General features: G+C 43.2%; 1 protein-coding gene across 1 annotated transcript in view; it reads left to right on the forward strand.

The window, feature by feature from the left end:
- unc5a (unc-5 netrin receptor A) overlaps positions 1-21,168 on the forward strand; it is a gene marked incomplete at both ends in the record, with an annotated part of 148,815 nt that overhangs the window by 123,825 nt on the left and 3,822 nt on the right. Inside the window, 6 exons of the mRNA XM_083890936.1 lie at positions 829-1,059; positions 1,782-2,081; positions 7,868-7,955; positions 8,401-8,569; positions 11,339-11,572; positions 19,238-19,387. Of these exons, the coding sequence (XP_083747062.1) occupies positions 829-1,059; positions 1,782-2,081; positions 7,868-7,955; positions 8,401-8,569; positions 11,339-11,572; positions 19,238-19,387 (1,172 nt within the window). The remainder of the gene's footprint in view (positions 1-828; positions 1,060-1,781; positions 2,082-7,867; positions 7,956-8,400; positions 8,570-11,338; positions 11,573-19,237; positions 19,388-21,168) is intronic.

The following is a 21,168-nucleotide window of genomic DNA, read 5'->3' on the forward strand; positions in this document are numbered from 1 at the left end:
AACATTGTCAAATGAGTTCACACAAGGCTGATTAAAGTCCGTCAGCTTCACACGATGCAAACAGGTTGTAGTGTGACTGAAAACACAGAGAGTAATTCTAATACTTAAAGGGACACTGTAGTATTTATGGGTTTATATAACCCAAAATCCACTTTTTTATACATATTATGTGCTCCTGCATTGTCTAGTCGCTGTATAATAGTTTTTGTTTCATTTTCGTAGTGTTTCAAAAAGTCATGTAAAATAACATGGTCGCGGGCCACGGTTGCATAGCCACTGTTAGCAGCGAGACGCCATGTTTCTACCGGAGCCTGTAAGGACAAACGCGAGAGAACAAATCAAGCGTCTCTTTACTTGGAGCGGAAGTCCCGCCTCTACTCTCTCCGCTGTGGTAGCTCGCCCTCTCCCTCACCTCACGGACCTCATCTGCTGACGCGGAGAAAGACAACGAGGACGACATTTGACCAGCTGCGGATACCGTAGCGCTCAGGGAAGGGAGGGGGTGAGCAGAGGAGCAGTTCTTTGTTGTAAATTTCAGCCTCTCCTCTAGATGGCACTATAAACTACTTACTTCACCTTTAAAAAACGTGGCTGATTAACAGATTCAAGGGTTCAAACACTTCTTTTCCCAACCCGCCCCGCACTGCTGCTGTATTTAAAAAACACTCTCTCTCAGGCAGGTCTGATAGTCTTGCTTGACAGAGCTTGCTTTCACACGAGAGACACAGCATACACATAATGTTACATTGTTTCTGTTCACATTTCAACTACAATAGCATGGTTTGTTTTAAATAAAAGTGTGTTTTTGTGTTTATCTTCTAATCGCAGCTGTAAGTGGAGCCGAGGACGTGGCGCTCTACGTCGGCATGGTGGCGGTGGCCCTGTGTCTGACGCTGCTGCTCATCGTGGTGGTGATGGTTTACCGGCGGAAGAAGGAGGGACTGGATGCCGATGTGGCGGACTCCTCCATTCTCACCACTGGCTTCCAGCCCATGGGCATCAAGCCCAGCAAGCCAGGTGTGTGGGCACCGCGGCCACGCAGGCCTCCCCCCCACAGCAGTAGGACACTATTCTTTGTTCTACCTTCCTCTGTGTGTTCGTTGGTCTCTCCATCTGCCCACCATGACCGTGCAGCGCTCATCTACTTGTACCAGTGGTCCTGTGTTTGTTTGTGGTCGTGGAGACGGTGTGAATGTGTTCAAAGTGGTTTGTATTCTCGGCAAGATGAATTGTGTGTGTGTGTGTGCTGTTTATTTGGCTGCCTGATACATTATGTTTCGCCACTGCCTCATTGTCAGGAAATGTAGCCACTCTGTTTACTGCCTGTGTGGAGCCTCTTAGGTTCACCAGCGAGTTATAGAAATACAACTGTCTGAGTTGGATTGAGATGGAGAACTGGGCTGCAGCGCCTGTGATTCACCATGAAAAAAGCCTTTATGCATTCCGGCTGCTAAGCTGTATCTGAGTTGTGTTTGGAATTGATTGTGTGGTTGCTAAAGAGACTGGCAGAATTGAAGAGAGAGAGCAAAGGGAGCGGAATTGACTGGCTTTGGGTAGAATTTGTGTTTGTGTATTGTCAAGAGTGTGTGAGCGTTCTGTTCCCTGCACCATGTGTCTTTTTTCTGTGTTTGCCTCAGTTGTCTGTGTTTGTTGCGACAGCTTCAGAGAGTGTGAGGTCTGTCTATGTATGATGTATGAACACACACACACACCCCAATTGCCACTCATGGAGATTCACACATTTGCTTTTGTCTGTTTTATTTTTTTTATTATTTCAACAGAGAATTCCCACTTGCTCACTATCCAGCCGGATCTGACCACCACCACTACCAGTTACCAAGGCACACTGCGCGCTCGCCACGACGCCACTGGGAAGTTTTCTATGACCAACGGGCCTCTACTGGACCCACTCCCCAACGGCTCACACACTCTGCACAACGGCAAGCTTAACGCAGACCCTGCTGAATTTGTGAGCCGGCTGTCCTCTCAGAGTTACTTTAAAACTCTGCCCCGTGACGTGGCCAACACCTCTTATGGGACCTTCAACTTCCTGGGAGGGAGGCTGACCATCCCCAACATGGGTAGGTTTATTTTACACATGTTTCTTCGTTAAGATGGTTTTGTCCAAGAACCAAAAAATGTCATGTTGCTGTCGTAGACCATAGATAAAAATGGATATAATCCTTTTTTGCCAGTTGAAGACGGCCCAGAATTAAGAATATACCAAATAACCACCAGGGGGCATCTCCTATAAGAAATTTAGCCTATTTCCAACTTTCCAATAATGTCAATGATCTCAGTTGCTATGGTTTCAGAGTCGTCTTCAATAGAACATGTCATTTTTAAACATTATGTTCCCATCTATACGAAAATATACAAGTATGATTGACAGCTGGTGTTACCGCATAGGAGCCTGATTGCAGGTAATTTCTATGAATTTCTGCTTGCACAACATCAACATGCCCCTGGTCAAACTATGAATACCAAGGCTTTAAACACTTTAATCCAGAATGGAAAAGGATGTCGTTTTGCAGTATGCAATCATGGCTGTACTTTACCATGGAAACATCCTGTACTAAACCACCCACGATCCATAATAACCTTCATCTCATGTTATTTATTTGTCAACTTTTTAATGGTTGAAGTTTCTAAACCTCCACATTTTTTAATCCAGTACATTATCCATATCTATTATGGTACATATCCCTCATGCACACGTTAATGTACTGCGCACCACTTAAATGTATTCAACTGTCAACTACACATTGCATTTGTGTATTTCATAGCTTTAATGTGTTTATTTTTATAAATCACTGCTTTTAGTAATGATGATTATTAATGATTAACTGTGTTACTTAATTCCTTGTTTCTTAGCCCTTGTGCATTTGTGCTTTGTTTTGTTGATTGTCTTGTTTGATTCTTTGTCATTTTTCTGTCTTTAATTTAATTACTTGATAAAACAAATTATAAAGTGATAACTTAAAAGAAAAAGAAAAAAATAAGCTAATCAACAAAAGGTGTTTGACCCCTGTGGAATTGCATTGTTCTCTGCATCAATAACAAAATCTCACATAAAATGTGGTTTGATCTTCATCAAAGTGCAAACAAAAACAGTGTGTTCAAGCTGATAACACACAATTATAAACTTTCCTGTCAAAATTCCACAATGAGGATATAAAAGTGGTCGAAACTCCTTTGTCAGTGATGACCTACAACAGCCTCCTCCAGCAGCCGTGGATCAAATCTGACAAACATTCAGGATGAATTTGGACCTTTCAGCTCAGACATTTTCTTATGATGTGTGGTGTGTGTGAACGACTGTGTGCTGATTTCATATCAGCTGTACTCGGTCTGGTTTTCTGTAAGGGCCACTCCAAACAAAGGATTTTCTTTATTTGAAGTCGATGTGCATTTCACTCACTTCAGTGTTTACCATTAGTGTCCTGCCATAGCTTCCACTGAGCTTCAGCTCTCAGGCGCCCTGACCCTGACAATACCCTGTAAAATACCTGGATAAACTTAGTTTTTCATTTTCCCCTTGATGAAGTAAAGCTGTCCAGAGCCAGAGGCAGCAAAATACTCCAAATTATGATCCATCCTTCTCCTTCTTCTTGATTGCTTGGATTAAGATTTCATGTTGGCAAGCAGTGCCATATTATTATGAAGTGCTACATGTTCCTCCCAAACAATTAAACCTCAGTGGTATTGTGGAATGTCCTTGTGTCTTTGGCAAACGTCATGCATGTATTATTTGGAGCATAGCAGCTTCCTCTGTGGCGTCCTGCCATGGTCACCTAGCAACATGTACCATGATATGACGAGACGTAGGGGTGTCACGATCTCGATTATGCGTTGAATATTGATTGAAACGTCATCACGATGTCTAGTGGTTAGCACTCTTGCCTTTGCAGCAAGAAGACATATTCAAGCCCTGATTGGAACAAGGGCCTTTCTGCATGGAGTTTGCATGTTCTCCCTGTGTGTGTGGGTCATGGATGTATTATATGAACTGGATAGAGCACCGCGCCTTCGCTTCCATTCATTCCTATGAAGCTGCTCACCCAGCGCATATGCCAAAAAAGTTTTTTGACTTCGACGTTTATTTTCCGGGTTATGGGGCCCATAGAGGATGCGCAGTAGTGTCACTACCATATAAAGATCTATAAAAGCCTGTGTCCATGTCTCGAGGTGTCCTGTGGACACTTTTACAGGCGTCTCTTTTACTATTGCGGTCAATGGGAAAATTGCTTTTTGGGCTTTTGGGCTTTTATGGGGTTTTCTGTTGCAGTACCCAATGTGGCCACCATGTAAAAATTGTCTTCAAGGCAGAGGGGGCGGTGCTCTATCCAGTTCATATAACACTTCCATGGTGCGGGTTGGGTGGGTTTTCTCTGGGTTCTCCGGCTTCCTCCCACAGCACAAAAGCATGCAATATGGGGATTAGGTAAATTGGGAACTCTAAATTGAGGTGTGAATGTGAGAGTGAATGGTTTGTCTCTATATGTGACCCTGTGATGGACTGGCGAACTGTCCAGGGTGTACCCTGCCTATCGCCCTATGTCAGCTGAGATTGCCCCCCCCCACCCCACGTCACATACTAAATCACAGTATTCTCTTTTGTTGTTGCGAGTCTATGTAGCTCAGCAAGAGATCCTTCTGTGAACAGGCCGTATGACCATGAGCCACATCAGTAATAAAATACTTTTCTCTTTCTCTTCTACACACGTTTGGTCCTGCTGTTTTTGCTCTGACATCAGCATCCGCTGACCGTCACAACTAGCACAGATGTAGAAGTAATGTTAAAATGCAAAAAAAAAAAATCATCTTGTATCCATGGTAAGATATATTCTGCAAATTAGAGGGGTCACACAGTAACCCTCACAACATTATATACAGTGCTGTATAATAGTCCAAAAATCATCTGGCTGGTGTTTGACATATGAGGTCTCCTTTCAAATAATGATGCCCAGGGAAACATTAGGTGCAGTAAAGGGCAACTTGTGGTGTGATGTCAGTCCATGTAGCGCTAATGATGCTGGTGGATGACAGTCCGGAAAACTGCAACCAATGCCAGTCAGTGATTTACAGCTTGTTCATTTGTAATAAGGAGAACATGAAACAGACCAGAACTAAAAGGCAACAAAATGGTCTGGACCGTTTTACAACATCCTACTGTATTTTGTTAATGTGATTTATTAAAAGTCTTACATTAAGAAGACGGTAAGTAAAGACTTTTATGATATTAAAGTTGGACAATTTAATGCTGTATTTTTATGTTTTTTCTTCTTCTTTCCTGTAGATATGGATTAGTCGGCATAAATCTGTGTTTTGTCATAAGGACAAAGAGATTTCAGCAATCTGCTGTTGGATGTTCTGTTTGCTGCTGTCTGTTTTATTTGTACGGCACATTTCATACACTGTCATTGCTCCAACATAAAAAAGAAACTTTATTACACCTGTTTTAATGCTCCTGACTGGACATTAACAAGGACAATTTATCAGTAACAGCTGAATCCCATAAACGTCTCACGGTCTCGTTGAAACCGACCCAGACCATTCAGCCTTTAAATCTGGTGCATGTCGGTTTCCTAATAATTTTGTACCCGGTTAGCACACGTTAATGTGTTTCAAGGCTTCGTGCTTTAACAGCTTTGTGCACTGGCTGTTTTTCTGTTCATAAGAAGCAAAGATGAGATTGCAACAGTGTCCAAAGCTCTTGTGATTCGGGCAGATTGTGTGTGAATCAGTTCCTTGTGTTTGTCCAAAGTGAATTATCCCAGAATTAAATTATACAAAAAAGGCAGATTGCTTTGTCAATAGGTTACATCTATGCAGCACAGCATGGAGGGTAAGAATAGACCAACTACTACAACATAGGGTTTGTGCCAGAAACATTTTGCTTTGAAAGATTTGTGGATAGAACCTTTGAACAAATGATTCCAATTAGTCCCACCACTCATGATAGAGCTGGTTAAATTTGTAGCTGATCTCCAAAAGTACTAGCTTTGTGCTAAGAGCACGGATTCATAAAAATGGTCAATTAAAGATTGGTCTGTTGAGGGATGTTGAAGCAAATCATTTTGTAAGAAAAAAAGTGCCCTTTTACAGTATGCATCTTTGATGTTACCTTGGTTGTTTTCTAAAATTGAACTTTTGCCCTTTTTTTATTGCTTTTACCGTGACATCTCTTGAGTGTCTTGTCTTCCGTATGATAAATATTTTGTGCAAAAGGCGGATTCTGAAGCAGCATGAAAGACAAATTGAGAGGGCATGTAGCAAATTGTACACAACTGTTGATGTGATTGTACAATAAAAAAAAACCTGTATATTTAAACATTAAGATGCAATATCATCTTTTATTTATTTTTATATTGCTATTAATGTTCTATGATTTCTGGCCTTGTTTGTCGAAATTGTAGTCACTGTAGCACAAGACAGATTTGATTGGATTTTACTCGTATATTAAGTTGACAGAAATGAGTACAAAACCTAAGTGTTAATAAGCCAGAATTATAGAAGCCTCTTGTTTGCAATACACAGAGTAAAACTTTTAATTTCCCTCAGTAAAAATAATATCCTTTGTCTTCTTAGCTGTAAAACTGTAGCAAGATAGACCTTCCACTAAAGCACCTCAAATTCAGCCTCAGCTCGGCATTACCATACATCACCCGGTATATATGCAAGTGATAAAAAAGAATGGAACGACCCAGTTGGAACCAGGAAAAACTGAACCGGAGAAACTTTTGAAAGAACTAATTTAGAAATAGGTTCCTATAAATTGTGTGTGCCTGCCTGCTTCTTAGACAGAGCGAATACAGGGACAGATGCACACACAAACTGCTCTCCAATTACGGTCTCAGGATAAAAAGCCCACCATCATTAGTCCACCGTTTCACTTCCCCTCTTCACATTAGCTGAGTACAGTTTTACTACACTGGAGGACAGTGTTTTCACTCGGCTCATTGGGGGCTGTCCAGATTAGCTCCAGACAGTGCCACGGAACCACTCTTGTGTGGGAGAAAAGTTTTTGTGTATGTTTACCTTTCTTTAGCTCTCTCTTTCTCCATTTTACTTTCGCTCACATATACCTATATTTCATGCACAGATTAACTCAAAGCTGTGTTGACTTTACCACCCGTTGGCATCTCCCTTCTCTTTGGGGCACAGAGTAAAATAAAAATCAGCTCTTGCATGCATTCACTCCAGAAAGATATATGGCCTACTGTCACTTAGCACATTGTCAGGTACACACGGAAGACATGGTTTATAGATGCAGACACGTCTTTAAGTGTTCAGGCTCCTTTGCCTCATTCAAACAGATGTTTTATGATAAACAGATCCAGTTTACAATCCAAACGCTGTTATGACTGTGTCTCATGCTCACTGTTTGCGCTACATTTTAAATAGGATTCTAAGTGGCGTATTTGGCATCACAACATAAATGCCACAACACTCAAAGTACTTCAATGGCTCTCTCTTTCCTCCAAGGTGCATTCCGACACTCTCCCGGGAAGGTGTAATTTTCCTGGAGTAGTCTGTTCCATGGTCTCAATTATCTACGTGGTGGCAGACGGAGGACATTTAAACTGCGATGCAGTGTGCGCTTTTGTCTCAGCTAATTGTGGACTGTGGGGACGTGTGCAGCCTTGGCTGCCGGTGCAGAGATTTGCATCTACTGCACCTTGCGGAGACCGCATCTGACCTTCAGGATAGATTTGTTTTTTTTGTTTTTGCAGCCAGACAGTTTCGTTGAGAGGGCCAGCTTCCTTTGTGGGAAGACAAAACTGTTGTTCAGTCAGAACAAATGAGCCTGTCCCCTACTCCTCCTCACTAACCCCTTCTCTTGCTTTGTTGTTATTTGCATTAGGAATCAGTCTGCTCATTCCTCCCGAGGCCATCCCCAGAGGAAAGATCTATGAGATTTATCTCACTGTTCAGAGGAAGGAAGATTTAAGGTGGGTCTCTTTAACACTGCCTAACTGGCATTCTTCCCTGGATGCCACTAGGCTGTTTGTTTTGATGCTCTACTGTTCCATTAGGAAAGGCTTTAGAGTCGGTGCTGTGGAGGAGGGATGTAAATAAATAACATCGCCTTTTACCAGGATGTGTGCTATTTAAGTTGAATGAATTGTTTGGAGAACACTGTTTATCTGGCTTGCTGCTCTCCGTCTCTGAAGGCACAGTCATTGTAGTGTGTGCTGTGATGTTGTGTTATTACTCACTCACTCACAACTTGGTCCAGAGAGTCCAGCAGGCTTTCATTAATGTCTGTTGCAGCTACTTGATCGTTTGAAACATCATTTTGAGCTTACAAAAGAACAGTCAATTCTCCCTAATAAATGAGCAAAAGCTCCTCATCTTCATCTCTTCCCCTGCCTCTCTCTTCTCATCCTGGTGTAGGTTACCATTGGCTGGCTGCCAGACCCTGCTTAGCCCCGTTGTGAGCTGTGGCCCCCCAGGAGTGGTCCTGAGCCGACCAGTTATCCTCAGCATGGACCACTGCTCTGATGCTTGCCTCGATAACTGGGCTGTCCGCCTCAAGAAGCAGAACTACGAGGGCGCATGGGAGGTGAGAAGGCACTATAACTCCACCGCAAATCCTCTGTATGAAAAATATAGTCGCCTCTCAGTGAATTTGTTCGAGCCTTTACTTCTCTCTCTGTGAGATTCTTCTCAAAAACTTCCTCAGCAGCGACTCTGCACCGCACCTGCACTAAAAGCATTCAATGCCTTGTCACAGCCCCAGCATGCATCTGCTCCATAGGGTTTAAATTATATTGACCATCAGGTGTTTTCTCATTGAGTTGGAACAAAAGCCTGGAAGCACCGGCTCTCTGCAGCTTCTGTTGCTAGGCAACATGTTTCTCAAAACAGAAATTCTCTAAGCAAATTACTGATCCTCAAAGTGCCATTCTGTGTGCTCCTTGACCAGTTGTGACCAGTACTTCCAATTACAGAGTTCCGTTCCCATTTTTTTTTTTCTCCTGTAAAAGTAACCAGAGCTGCCAGATGTCAGTGACAAATGTTTTGAGGCAACATATTCATCTCAACAATCCAGAGTGATTGGGCCGTGGACTGATGGGCTTTAGAGTGTTAGTAGGTCTTTTCTCATGTTCAATATTGTGCATAAATTATTCAGCCTTCCCGTGTGTGGTGGCTGTGGGGTGTCTGTGGGATGGATTGGCCTGTCTGAGGCAGAGGTTAGATCTGCACTTTTAATCATCAGCTGGACCAAATATAGCCCAGTGGGCTGACTGCATGTAAAGCCAGGTGGGGAAAAAAGAGCAAAGTAGACAAGCAAGTCATGTAGATGTAAAGGAAGGAACATAGAGAATATGGCGTAAAATAGAAGAAAAGTGCGTGAAGAAATTGTGCAAATACATGTGTAAAGGCACAGTGTGGAAACTGAGACACCTCACTCTCTGCATGACTTTGAAGAAATATTAACATGATAAAAAAGTTCGACTCGATTGTGGTTGCATAGCAAATGAATTGTGTCAATACTAATTCTATTGATGTAGTTGGTGTCTGGTTAAATCGATCCTAGAGGGGCTAGCTGGGCATTTGGCAGGCAGGATGCTTTCTTCAGCTCCACTGGCTAATGGGAAGAGTCAGTCAACTGGCATGATGGGATTTTAGAGAAAATGTTGTCACCATGGGTCCAATTTGTCTGCATTAAATTAGCTCAGACACTGGTGGGCTTATCTCATAAAACTGTTCCATCATGGACTGTGATGGTGTGAGTTCTTTTCAAAAGAAGTCTGTGTTTTTTTTATGATAAATCTGGTTTTGACGTCGTTCTTTAACACAGAAAAACACACAACATTTAAATCTGTCCCTTCTGTATCTGTGGTAAATCACATTATTAGTTAATTGGTGCCGCCTGTTACACTCGTCATCATCAAACAGCAGTGTTGTTTTTGCAGATAAATTGGCACGTTTCCCTCACCTTTCTTAACAAATCTCAAAGGATGACGGGCATTTCTGGAAATCCCAATAATCCAATATTTACTGCACCTCTGCGCTCTTTTTATTTCTCCACAACCATCTATTCTTGCCGGGAATCTATTCGCATCTCCTTTCATGTCAATTGAGCACCTCGTTCATGCATTATTTAGTAAATTGATGGTGTTCTATAGGACCTGTGTCTTTATGTCAGTATGGAGTAAGCACTCTGGATTGAAAAGGGAATTTGAAGCAAGAACAAAGTATTCTTTTTTTTTTCTGGTATAAAGTGTTACACAGACACATGTAACATTACCTTGAAGACCTTTAGCTTAGATGTGACTTTGTGACACAGCAGGAAAAACAGCGTCTGGAACCAAAAATATTCAACCGTTTTAGGGCAGAGTCAGCGGAGAACCACTTGTGCACATCTTGTGCATGTGCATGAAGGCCCACAGTGTGTTCATACATAAACACGGCTAGGTCTGTGTCAGTCTACTGTAGTAGTAGTTGTAGTGTACTCCGTGTCATATTTCATTCCAGTAGCTGCAAATTATCACCAGGAAATCACCATCATTTGCAGTTCCCTGAATTCTTTGACCACTGAGTAAGGATGCACCGATCCACCTTTTTTCACTTCCGATCAGATACCGATAACTGACTTTAGATAGCTGCTGATACTCCGATACTATTCCGATATGGATGCTCCGTTTGCTTTAATATTATTGTCATCATTGTTATTACCATTTTGATTATTGGGCTTTAATAAACTCCTTTATACAGGCAAGTATGATATGTACGACTTTCGACTTTTACAACGTTTACAGCGACTTTACAGACCCCTGGCGACACACACACACACACACACACAGTGAGCGCAGAGCAGCGCCAGCCAAATTCACGTGACAACAGGCAAAAACCGGCATATATACCGGCTGACGTGAACCCTGGCTTGGAGGAGTGTGATTTTCATTGTTTTTATGCCGCTGTCAGTACTGTTCTCCTCAGCGAGCAGGCGTTTAAACCGGTGACGGCTGGGATTACGTCGGCTGCAGGTGGAGACATTTCAGCAGACACACACACACAGACGGATCGGAAATTTCCGATACAACTATAGAGATTTCCGATCCGTCAATTACGTCTGTATCGGAACCCCATACTGGATCGGATCGGCCCCATCCCTACCACTGAGTTGTGCATGTAGTGGTAGACTTCGTCATTTGACCGCAAGCAATAGTTAGACAAGGAAACTAAAGTATGACTCCCTTATGAACACACACCTTTCAAATACCCAGACAAGCACTTTATCCTTCCCTACTACATATAACAGATGCTTGACCCTCCATCCATACCTTGTTTTATATATTTTTATTTTCCTCAACCTTGCCTCCAGGATGTCCTGCTTATGGGGGAGGAGCTTGTGTCCGAGCCCTATTACTGCCAGCTCGAGGCCGAGACGTGCCGACTGTTCTCCGAGCAGCTGGGCACCTTTGCCGTGGTGGGAGAATCCCTGCACATGGGTGCTGCCAAACGCCTGAGGCTGGTGCTCTTCTCCGACGCGTACTGCTCCACGCTGGAGTACAACATCAGGGTGTACTGCATGGATGACACACAGGACGTCTTCAAGGTAAATTGTGACAAATGCAGTGCTGCCCATCGTTTTGTTTGTCTGTGGCGGTTTCTCGGGCTTCTGAGTCTGCACAGATCAGGCGGTTTTCACAGTGACTGACTGAGTCATGGGTAAACTATTTTATGTGACGGTGTTGTCTGCCACATTGAAAGGTTAGTAGAAGCCGTGCAGACATGTAGGAGTGAGGCAAAGCCATGCTAAATTGAACAATAGTGCAGGCTTGATTACACCATGTGCAGTACAAGAATGTGCGAGTTGGGAAGCTGATGTTCCCTTCTCGTCTCTACTGAAACAATCCATATGTTCAAGTTAGTCATGGTACGCCATACAATCTGTGTTCGTATGTGTGTGTGTGTACGTTCCTTTCATGCTGATAGTGCTTCTGCTCTGCTGCTGCCGTGGGCCCGCAACTTTCCCATCACTTTGTTCAACAGCATATTTCGCTTCTCTTTTTTGCTCTCCACACGGACGAAGTATAATCAAGCGCTAATGCCTTCCTCCCTCCCCCGAGGACTGCCTCTGAGTAGCCTGTTAAGATTTCATTTGCATGGTTAATTAGTAAATTAAAAGGAGAGCCTGTCCCAATCTTTTTTCCCAGCAACCCCTGTGCGCACACTCTCTTTCATTCCACACCTCTCTTTCTCACTCTAAGCTGTTCCTCTTCATCTGACACCACCTACAGCCACAAGTGCCACTTCCCACTCAAGTCCACTTTTGCCAGCTGTAAAAGCTGACCTCCTTGTGCAGGAGGTTGCCACCGGCGCAATCTATGGATAGCTGTAGGCCATAAACAATGGGCCGAAATTAGCACTCGCCCATTCTGGGAGTCGAAGATGAGATGAGAACTGTGCACAGGCTCCAGCAGCGGGATGGGAATCATCACGACCTCCTGGCTTACATCTATCTTCCTGTGGCTCAGTGCTGCCTCTGCTGCTATCTCTCTGTTTCTGACAGCGAGTACATGATTGCAGCAGTGTTCAGGAAAAATTGCTGGCTGACATTTAAACTGTGTGCTTATGCAGGTATAAATGCGAAAATGTAGCATGCATAAAATAAAGACTGTACAGCGGGGCATTTTGTTTACTTGCTATCAAAGTAAATAGGGCTGTCTTCATACATACAGATTATCAGGTGACCCAGTGATGTTTTGCTGCAGCGTGACTGTCGCTGACCTTGTGTGTCCTGCGTTGATGCAGGAAGGCTGCTGGTGCATAAAACCTCTTCCTCTCTCTGTCCATCTGCCTCTGGCTACCTCTTGTTCTGCCATTCTCTTGCTCTCTTAGTCAGGGAAAGGACATCTGAGCTTGTTGACTCCAGCACTTGTGCTGCCATACTCCGCGGCTCCCTTGACGCCCTTGAGTGCATTAGCTCCCCATCTCTCACACAACCAGGTCCTGTGGTAAGCCACGGTGTCTCCGGGGCTCTGTAGTTTTTAGTGAGTGATTTAGAACATGGCCCAAACTGTTTAGTAATCTTGACTTCACACTGCTCTTGGTGCTATTATGGAGGGAACAGTTCATTTAGCAAGTACATTAACCACTTTGAGCGGAGATTAAACTTCCCTGGAGAGATTCAGTCTAATCACTAATCACTATCTTTAAAATGCACCATTTATGATTAGACTTTCACTATGGCTACCATTAGAGTTAATTGTTGTGTATAACAGTGGTGGAGAACCAGTAGGTGGTACAGTAGAGTAGACAGCAGCAGTTTTATGCTTGTCTAGAGTACACCTACAGCACATGAGAATTTTATGACTGTACGTGCAGGCTTCTGAGCCACTGCATCTCCTTTTGAGACGAGAAGTCAACTCGCTATGCTCTAAACAGGTGGCACATTTGATGGGAGATGAAAAAAACAAACAGTAAAGGCATTTCTGTCGCTTTTCTGTTGACTGTTCAGCGGCGGGAAGAACTGGAGGTTTTCTCTCCAGTCCCATCACTTGCTGTCAGTCACTGCACTGACAAGTCCCCGTCAGTGAAACTGACAGATCCACACTCCCACAAACGCACATGCATGTACGCTGTACCGTGCAGGCTCTTATCTCCCAATTACAGCAGATTAGAACCAATGTTATTGTCTTTGATCCTAAGTGTGTGGGGGCTCTGGGGAAACAGTGACATTTTCTGTCTGATGCTTGCCGTATGTTAGCAGGACTCTGCTGGGACCAATTAAGTTAATATTTAATGTGTGTCCCACTCTTGATGGGCCCAGCCAAGGCTGGCACAGCAGCAGAGGAGACATGATCTGCATTTGGTAGCACCCTTGCTGTTCACTTGGTTGTTCCCAGCAAGACCTGTGGGATAGCACCACTGATGTCGTGCCATCGCACAACTGATTGAAACACCTGCAGTGAACCAAGCCACCGACTCATCACAGAGAAAGACCGAACACCAACATCTAATTAAACTGGAACAGAGCCGACTGAGGTGTGTTTTTAAGACAGGATTATGATGCAGCTATTTATATTACACTTAGCTGTGATATTCTTGATTTTTTTTATATATATATATATAAAAGAACAAAACAATCTGCATGAGCATAATCCACTTTTAGTGGAACAAAAACAAGAATATATATATAATGTTTATTGATAGACTGTACTCTTGCTTTAAACACCCACAGGTGTCTGTTTTGTAAACCACCCACTTTGTGTCAGATTTGGGTTGAAATACTTGTCTGTTTTAAGCAGTGGCACCATAATACTCAACGTTGTAATAAAAAAACTCTTTGCAGCCTCATTAGCAGCAGAGCATAATTCCCCCGCCACTTTGGTCCAAACTGATTTATCACCTCAAATTTGCCATGAATTGATGTAGATCTCCACGGTGATGTAATGATGAATTGTAATAACGTCTGAGGCGACGTCCTCTCATCACACCACCATTTTAATATATTCAGTCCCTTGATTTATGACAAAAATACCTGCAACACTAATGACATTAACCTCAGCTTCGACCGATGTGTTTAATATGAAATGTTATGTTATGGTCGTCATCGTTAATGATACACCTGTGTATGTAAGTAAGCATGTAAGGACTGCAAATGCTGTAGCTTTAAAGCACAGCACCACTGGTGCTTTTAGAATAGTGTTTCCTTCTACCATCTACTCTACTGAGATTAAATTTACATTTACATTTTCCACATCCTCTATTTCATATGACAGTATTTATGCTTTCATCAATATTAATGTTATGAGGGCAGGACATTAAGCTTTTTGTCTTTTGAATGTAAAAATGTACATTAACTTGTTAAATCGCTGGTTAATTGAAGTCCTGCTGGTTAAATTGTGGCTCCTGGGTTCGCCTGTGCAGCGCGTGACCTGGAGCTATTATTCTTATTTGCCCTTAAAAGCACTCATAAACTGTTTATGTGCTCACGTTATGACATTTGCGCGCCAGCGTCTGAGCGGCAAGCTATATTTAAACAGATACCTTTTTATTTTATGTATCAGGGGATCAGAATGCGTGGAGTAACATTAAGATTTTTTTTTTTTTTAATCCCTCCATCAGAATAGTTACTGGCAAGGAATTCCAAAAAAAAAAATAATAATAATAAAAAGAGGGAGAAGAGCACAGTCCAGTAATTGCTGGCATTAAGTTAAACGTGACATTGAGCTTTATCACTGTAGCCCGGCTGAAAAATTGTTTCCATATTATATTTCTGTGTTCCCGTGTGCTGTTTTCTCCTACGCTGCTCTGCGATTTATCAGCCAGAATGTGCATCTTTTTCCCGAGCAAACACGGTCCCCATTTATAACTGAGCAGACAAGTCCCTTCTATTTGTAGTTATTAATCAGAGTTGACTGTAGCGGGCACGGCCACTGGAGCTCAGACTGATAGACTCTCAGTCAGAGAGGAAAAGCCTGTCACATCCTGCTGACAAATACACAGATTTATGGAGCCCACATAGCCGGGCTACTCTCTATAAACAAATGCATTTGCCTGAAAAGAGCTGCTCCGTAAATGGATCATCGCAATGAATGCACATTTTTAAACACATGAGGATGCCGCGTTGCTAAGAGTGGAGGAGCGAGGAAGAGTTTATGATAACGTGTGTGTGTATCGCTCCGTTTTGGTTGACGTATAGCTTGACTAATTAGATGATCAAACTCTACATTATAATCCCTGTCAGAGCCTAAATTAACTAGTTTATTACACATTGTGACAGAACAATGGACAACCACATGTAAGAGCTTGACCTTCCTTCAAGGAAAGTAGATCATCTTAATCTGAAGCTTATAAGCAGCGCATACATATTCAGAATTTATGGGCCTGTACTCGGGCTTTTGATTTTCTTCGATATGATTTGGCTGTTTTTGTTGCAACAGAGTTTGGTGCAGCCACTAACCTATTTCTGTCAGCACCAGCCCGGAGAGATTAGCTGTACAAGTGTGTGTTGTTTTCCCGGTGGAGCCCGTCCCCAGTCCATCACAGTCTCAGCTGTGATGTGAGCCGAGAGGATGAGGGCATGGGTGTAGAAGAGGGTAGGGTTGTGGGGAGACGTGTGAGAAGAAGGGAGGGGGCTGAAGTCATAGAAAACTGTGGCCATGATTGCAGTAATCCTGTTATCTCTCCTGCTAAAGCTGGCCACTCCAGTGACCTGGAGACACAAATGTTAAGCAGCCCCTGTCTCCTGCTCTTTTCTCTCCTCCCCTGCTCTATCTTACTCTCTTTAGCCAGCCTCATTGAATGCCAGGGGGTGGTCTTGGCTCTGTCTGACTCTAAATTCACAGTCTTTACACACACCACAGGCTATCTCAAATTCCGTCAGAACAAAAGGGGTTTTTCTCTCGCAGTACTTGAACTTCTCGCCCATCTCATGCATCTTAATGTTTCCGCAGATGTACGGGGTCACGGTGTCTTAAGAGAAGCCGCTCGTCTATCGTATCTCTGCTGAATGGATGAAACGAGCCCGGAGCTGATGATTAATTTGTGATTTGATAAACTAATTCAAAAATCTTGCACTGTTTTCGCTGGGAAGAGAAAATAATATGGTCAAATTTAGTTTCTCATCAATTAGCTTGCACTCGCTGTCATTTGTTAACAGGATAATGGGGCGTAAAGAGGGCCATTATTCTCTCAGACCAGAACATATGCTGAAATCCTGCAAAAAACACACACTCTAGTACACACACACACACACTCACAGGCACTCAGGCACACACACACAAACAAAACAGGAGCAAGACGTGTGTCATTTGGAAGCGAGAGACATGTGAGAGCTGTAAAGAAGCAAGTGTCTCATCCCTTGTTGTATATTTCCCCTCAGTGAGCTCAGTGTCCCGGTCAAATAGCAGGGATGCCATGTCCTAGACCCTGTTTGACTGTAATCCTGCAGTGTCAGCGCTGAACCTGACAAACTGCTAGACAGGCAAGTTAGTATTCATTCTAGTAGCTCGCTCTTGATAATAAGATAATTGGCATTCTGCACTCTTTCTCTTGCTAGCTGGGCCTATAGATCTGCTGCTACAGGTCAAAGACCTGATCAAAGTCCAACACCCTCAATTTGCAATGCTAATAGTACCCAACAAATAATTGTGCTAAGAACTGTGTTAAATGGACCTCTCTGGAAGCCCTCCTAATATGCCTTTTGTCTGCATTAGAGGCATAATAGCAGAGGGCTTTTAATTCTGTGGAGAATGTGCTGCCCCCTGTTATTAACTTAGCAGACCTCAATGCTTTAATTTAGAGCCATTGTCTGACCTTCTCTTGCTGAGTAAGTGGGCTGGGCAGCATCACAAGACTCCAGTGTGGCACTACAGAAGGGAGATTATTCCAGGCAGCCACTTAGAGTCAGGTTGTTGTACGACCCAGTGTCTTGTGAAAAAAAAAAAAAAAACACTTTGGATACAGAGGCAGAGGGATGTATAATCCCAGCGAGCACAATACCATATTAACAAGAAGATGAGCATTAAGCAAACGTGAATATTAGCCACATGCCGAACAAACACGGAAAATTCAATTCAATCCTTGGGGCTGAACCGAAAAGTGCTCACTCAATGAGGAAGAGAGTATATCAAATAACAACAGCAGGTAGAGATTCCAAATGGATAATTAACAGCTTCCCTTCCATTATGATTGGAAACAGTCGAACCCATTCCTGGGAAAGAGGGCAGAAAATTGAATCAGTGTTGTGCAGTTTAAAATTGCTGCGAGTCTCTACCTTAATTAGATGTCTTTGCTGAAATCACACCAAAGGCAACCATGCTGGCATGCAGCGCCCAACATATGGCCACTATCTATACTCACATCTCCCTTTTGGAGCTGTTGTTTTTTTAGCTATGGCTCCGAGACTAAGAGGCACGTTCTGGCTGAATGTTTTCTCTGTGCGGCCATCTTGTTTCCCCCCTTCAGCCAGATTAAAACAACATATCCTATTTCTGAGGTCTGTAATACACTCCTCTGAATACAGTGTGAGGTAGCACATCTGAACACCACCCAAAGCACTGGATTAAGGACTCGTTCGGCACAAAGCACCGAGCTCAGAAACGGAGTGATAGATCAGAGGGAAATGTGGCGGATGTTATCGTTCCTTTCCAGATGGTCATTTGGATGGCTACAAATGGTCCGCTGAGCAAACCCCACAGAGACTGAAATATTAAGCATGCATTTACAAATCTCTACTGGCGCAAAAACAAAAATGAAATTAGGGAAATTCTCCATGTGAGAACAATAAGCAGTTGACTAATGGCTCATTCACCGACTTCATCACAGCCCAGGTAGCCAATAGGTCGGAGTGGCTGGAGTATTTGAATGCTAATGCAGCTGCTCGATGCTGCGCACACCGAGCCAAGGGATCGACCTTGTGGTGACATTAAATTGCACTCAGGACAAGTTGGTCCATCCCGCCGTGACTGCACGCAGGGACAATAAGGTGTGCTGCAGCCCTGTCTCCTGCTCACGCTGTGTGTCTGTCAGTGTGTGAGCAACTCTTTGTCTTTTTACCGATGCAGGGACAAATTTTGGTTTCAAAATATTATGAGTGAGGATGAAAATTGAGGGCCACACACAGTTGGTGTAGTGGTTAGCGCTTTTGTCTTTGCAGCAGAAAAGACCTGCATTCTCAACCGGGCAGAACAATGGCCTTTCTGCATGGAGTTTGCCTGTTCTCCACGCGTGTGTGTGTGTGCGTGGGTTTTTCCGGGTTCTGCAGTTTCCTCCCACAGTCCAAAAACATGCAGATTCGGGGATCAGGCAAACTGGACACTCTATTGACTGTAGGTGTGATGGACTGGTGACCTGTCCAGGGTGTCCCTGCAGGAGCACTGGAGAATAAAGTGCTAGAATATGAATGAATGAAAACACAGTGGAATTTTCAGACTCGATGGCAGGATTATTGCAAGACTTAGGTCCAGGTGAGAGGTAGGATAAGAGTTGGGGTTAGGTTTTTATTTGAGATGTCCTCATAATTATAGAAAGACATGTGTTTGCATGCCTGCATTTGCATCTAGTTTTCAATAACAGTTGAGATTAATTCATGTTTCGAACTTGACAGATCTGCGTGTGATTGATGCACAACACATATTGCTACTGAGAACCTCCACAGTTATGGATTGTTTTTGCACATTTTCACTTACCTCTGTGATTGTGATGGTAAATGTGTTTCCTCTGACACCTCTCTCCTCTCTCTCTCTCTCTCTCTCTCTCTCTCTTTCATCAGGAGGTGATGCAGATGGAACAGCAGCTCGGGGGTCGGCTGATTGACGAGCCACACGTCCTGCTTTTCAAAGACACTTACCACAACCTGCGCTTGTCCATCCATGACATGCCCCAGGCGCACTGGAGGAGCAAGCTGCTAGCTGGGTACCAGGTGTGCTGGGTGGTCGTGGGGGACTGTGGGGGCAGGGAGTCACTCCAGATCAGAGCAGGAGCACAGAGATGTAATACAAGTGCCTGGCTGAATCTGTCAAATTTGTGTATCAGCTGTTATAGTATCAGCTTTTTAATGTGTTTCTTTGTGTATGTGTCTATCGCTAGTTGTTTTAAATTGGCCATCACGAGAAATTGAGTATATGCTGGCAAGAGCAATAATACTGGGAAATCAATATTTTCTTCTTTTTTTTTTTATTGTGCATGAGGGTCCATATGCTGTATCTGGGCACACAGTGTCAGTCGTATACTCTCCGCCACAACTGTCACCCACCAAAATATCTGCTCTACTTGATTTAAAGGCAAGGGAGGCTACTATTTGCTATATTATGTCCTGTATAGATACATAAATCAACTTTATTTTCCTGATAGCAACGAATAAATAAAAAGCAGCCAGAACAACAAAAAGAAAAAAACATTGTTAGAGGCTGTAAAAAGTTAATCCAGGAAATAATTGGATAGCTTACCTGCCTGTATTTTCAAGTCTCTGCTCATGCTCTCATCTCATATTTTACAATAGAATAGAAGGTCAACAAAACTGGAGCCAGTCCTACCAGTGCAACATCTGTTCATAAATTTAATATAAAATATATTACAAAGACTCTAAGAACACACATCTGTGTCCAGTGTCTCCACTGGTTGTAAAAAGAAAACCAACCCTTCTCTCTTGATTTATATTGTCAGTAAACATTTTCCTGATGAGTTTATGGTCTTAATTGTTACTTTTAGCTCTTCTTAATCGCAGAATAATGTCCGATTAGTACGTTACGGTCCCATCTGAAGTCAAATGGATGATAGAGCAGGGTGTTCTAATGCATGACTCGCGATGTGCTTTTAATAAGATCCACCCCACGATTCATCCCCAGATCCGACCTCTTATCCAAATATGGTTTCAAAATCCAAGATGATGCTGGGCCAAACTGCCAAACTCGAGGCTTTGAAACCTCAGTTTCCCGATAAGATAGGTGACGTCACAGTCACTTCCTGGCAATAACATTCAAATACTATGAAGTGAATGCATCACCAACTGTGGGTACACTGTTTGAGATGCTGTGCTCCTCTTACCAACACACTCCCACCTAACACGGCATATGTTTTGGAGGAAGGTCTGAAAGAGAGGGCTTCTTTTTTTTGGTTTCTCCAATGCCACTGACTTTTCTATACATGGACATATTGTCATTGACGCCATTTTCATAAATTTGAGAATACATTGGTGGTCTTTCCATTTCTGCGTTGTACATGCAAGATGGTGACCGTTGCAGATGATAACCGTCCATTGTTGTTGTTTTTTGTGTGGACCATCTGGATACTTAGCTGAGTGCACTGCATGTTGCCACACTTATCAGCGTGAACATACTCGCGCACTTAAAGGAGCAGGTGTGAGTGTAGAAGTACACAAAATGAGACGCCACCGAGGCTGCGACGTCTCTCTGGGAAGTTGTTTTATTTTTGGTTGGTTCAGAGCTTTAATTAGGTGTGTTTTGGTTTGGGTTCAGTTGATCACACAAAGGACTATTTTCCAGTCTGTTACTGCAGGACTCCTCAGTCCAATAACTTTTGGGTTTCTGGCACTATGTGCATCTTAAAGTCATTTGTTGGAGTCCCGGGAACCTTTAGAGAGTGTGTGCACCATTGTGTATCAAGTGAACATGTTTTGCCTGCACAGAAGGTGTGTGTGTGTATATATATGCACATATTGGAGCTGGTGTGTGTGCACAAACC

This window comes from Microchirus variegatus (genome assembly GCF_963457635.1).
Source record: "Microchirus variegatus genome assembly, chromosome: 6".
Taxonomy (NCBI): Eukaryota; Metazoa; Chordata; class Actinopteri; order Pleuronectiformes; family Soleidae; genus Microchirus; species Microchirus variegatus.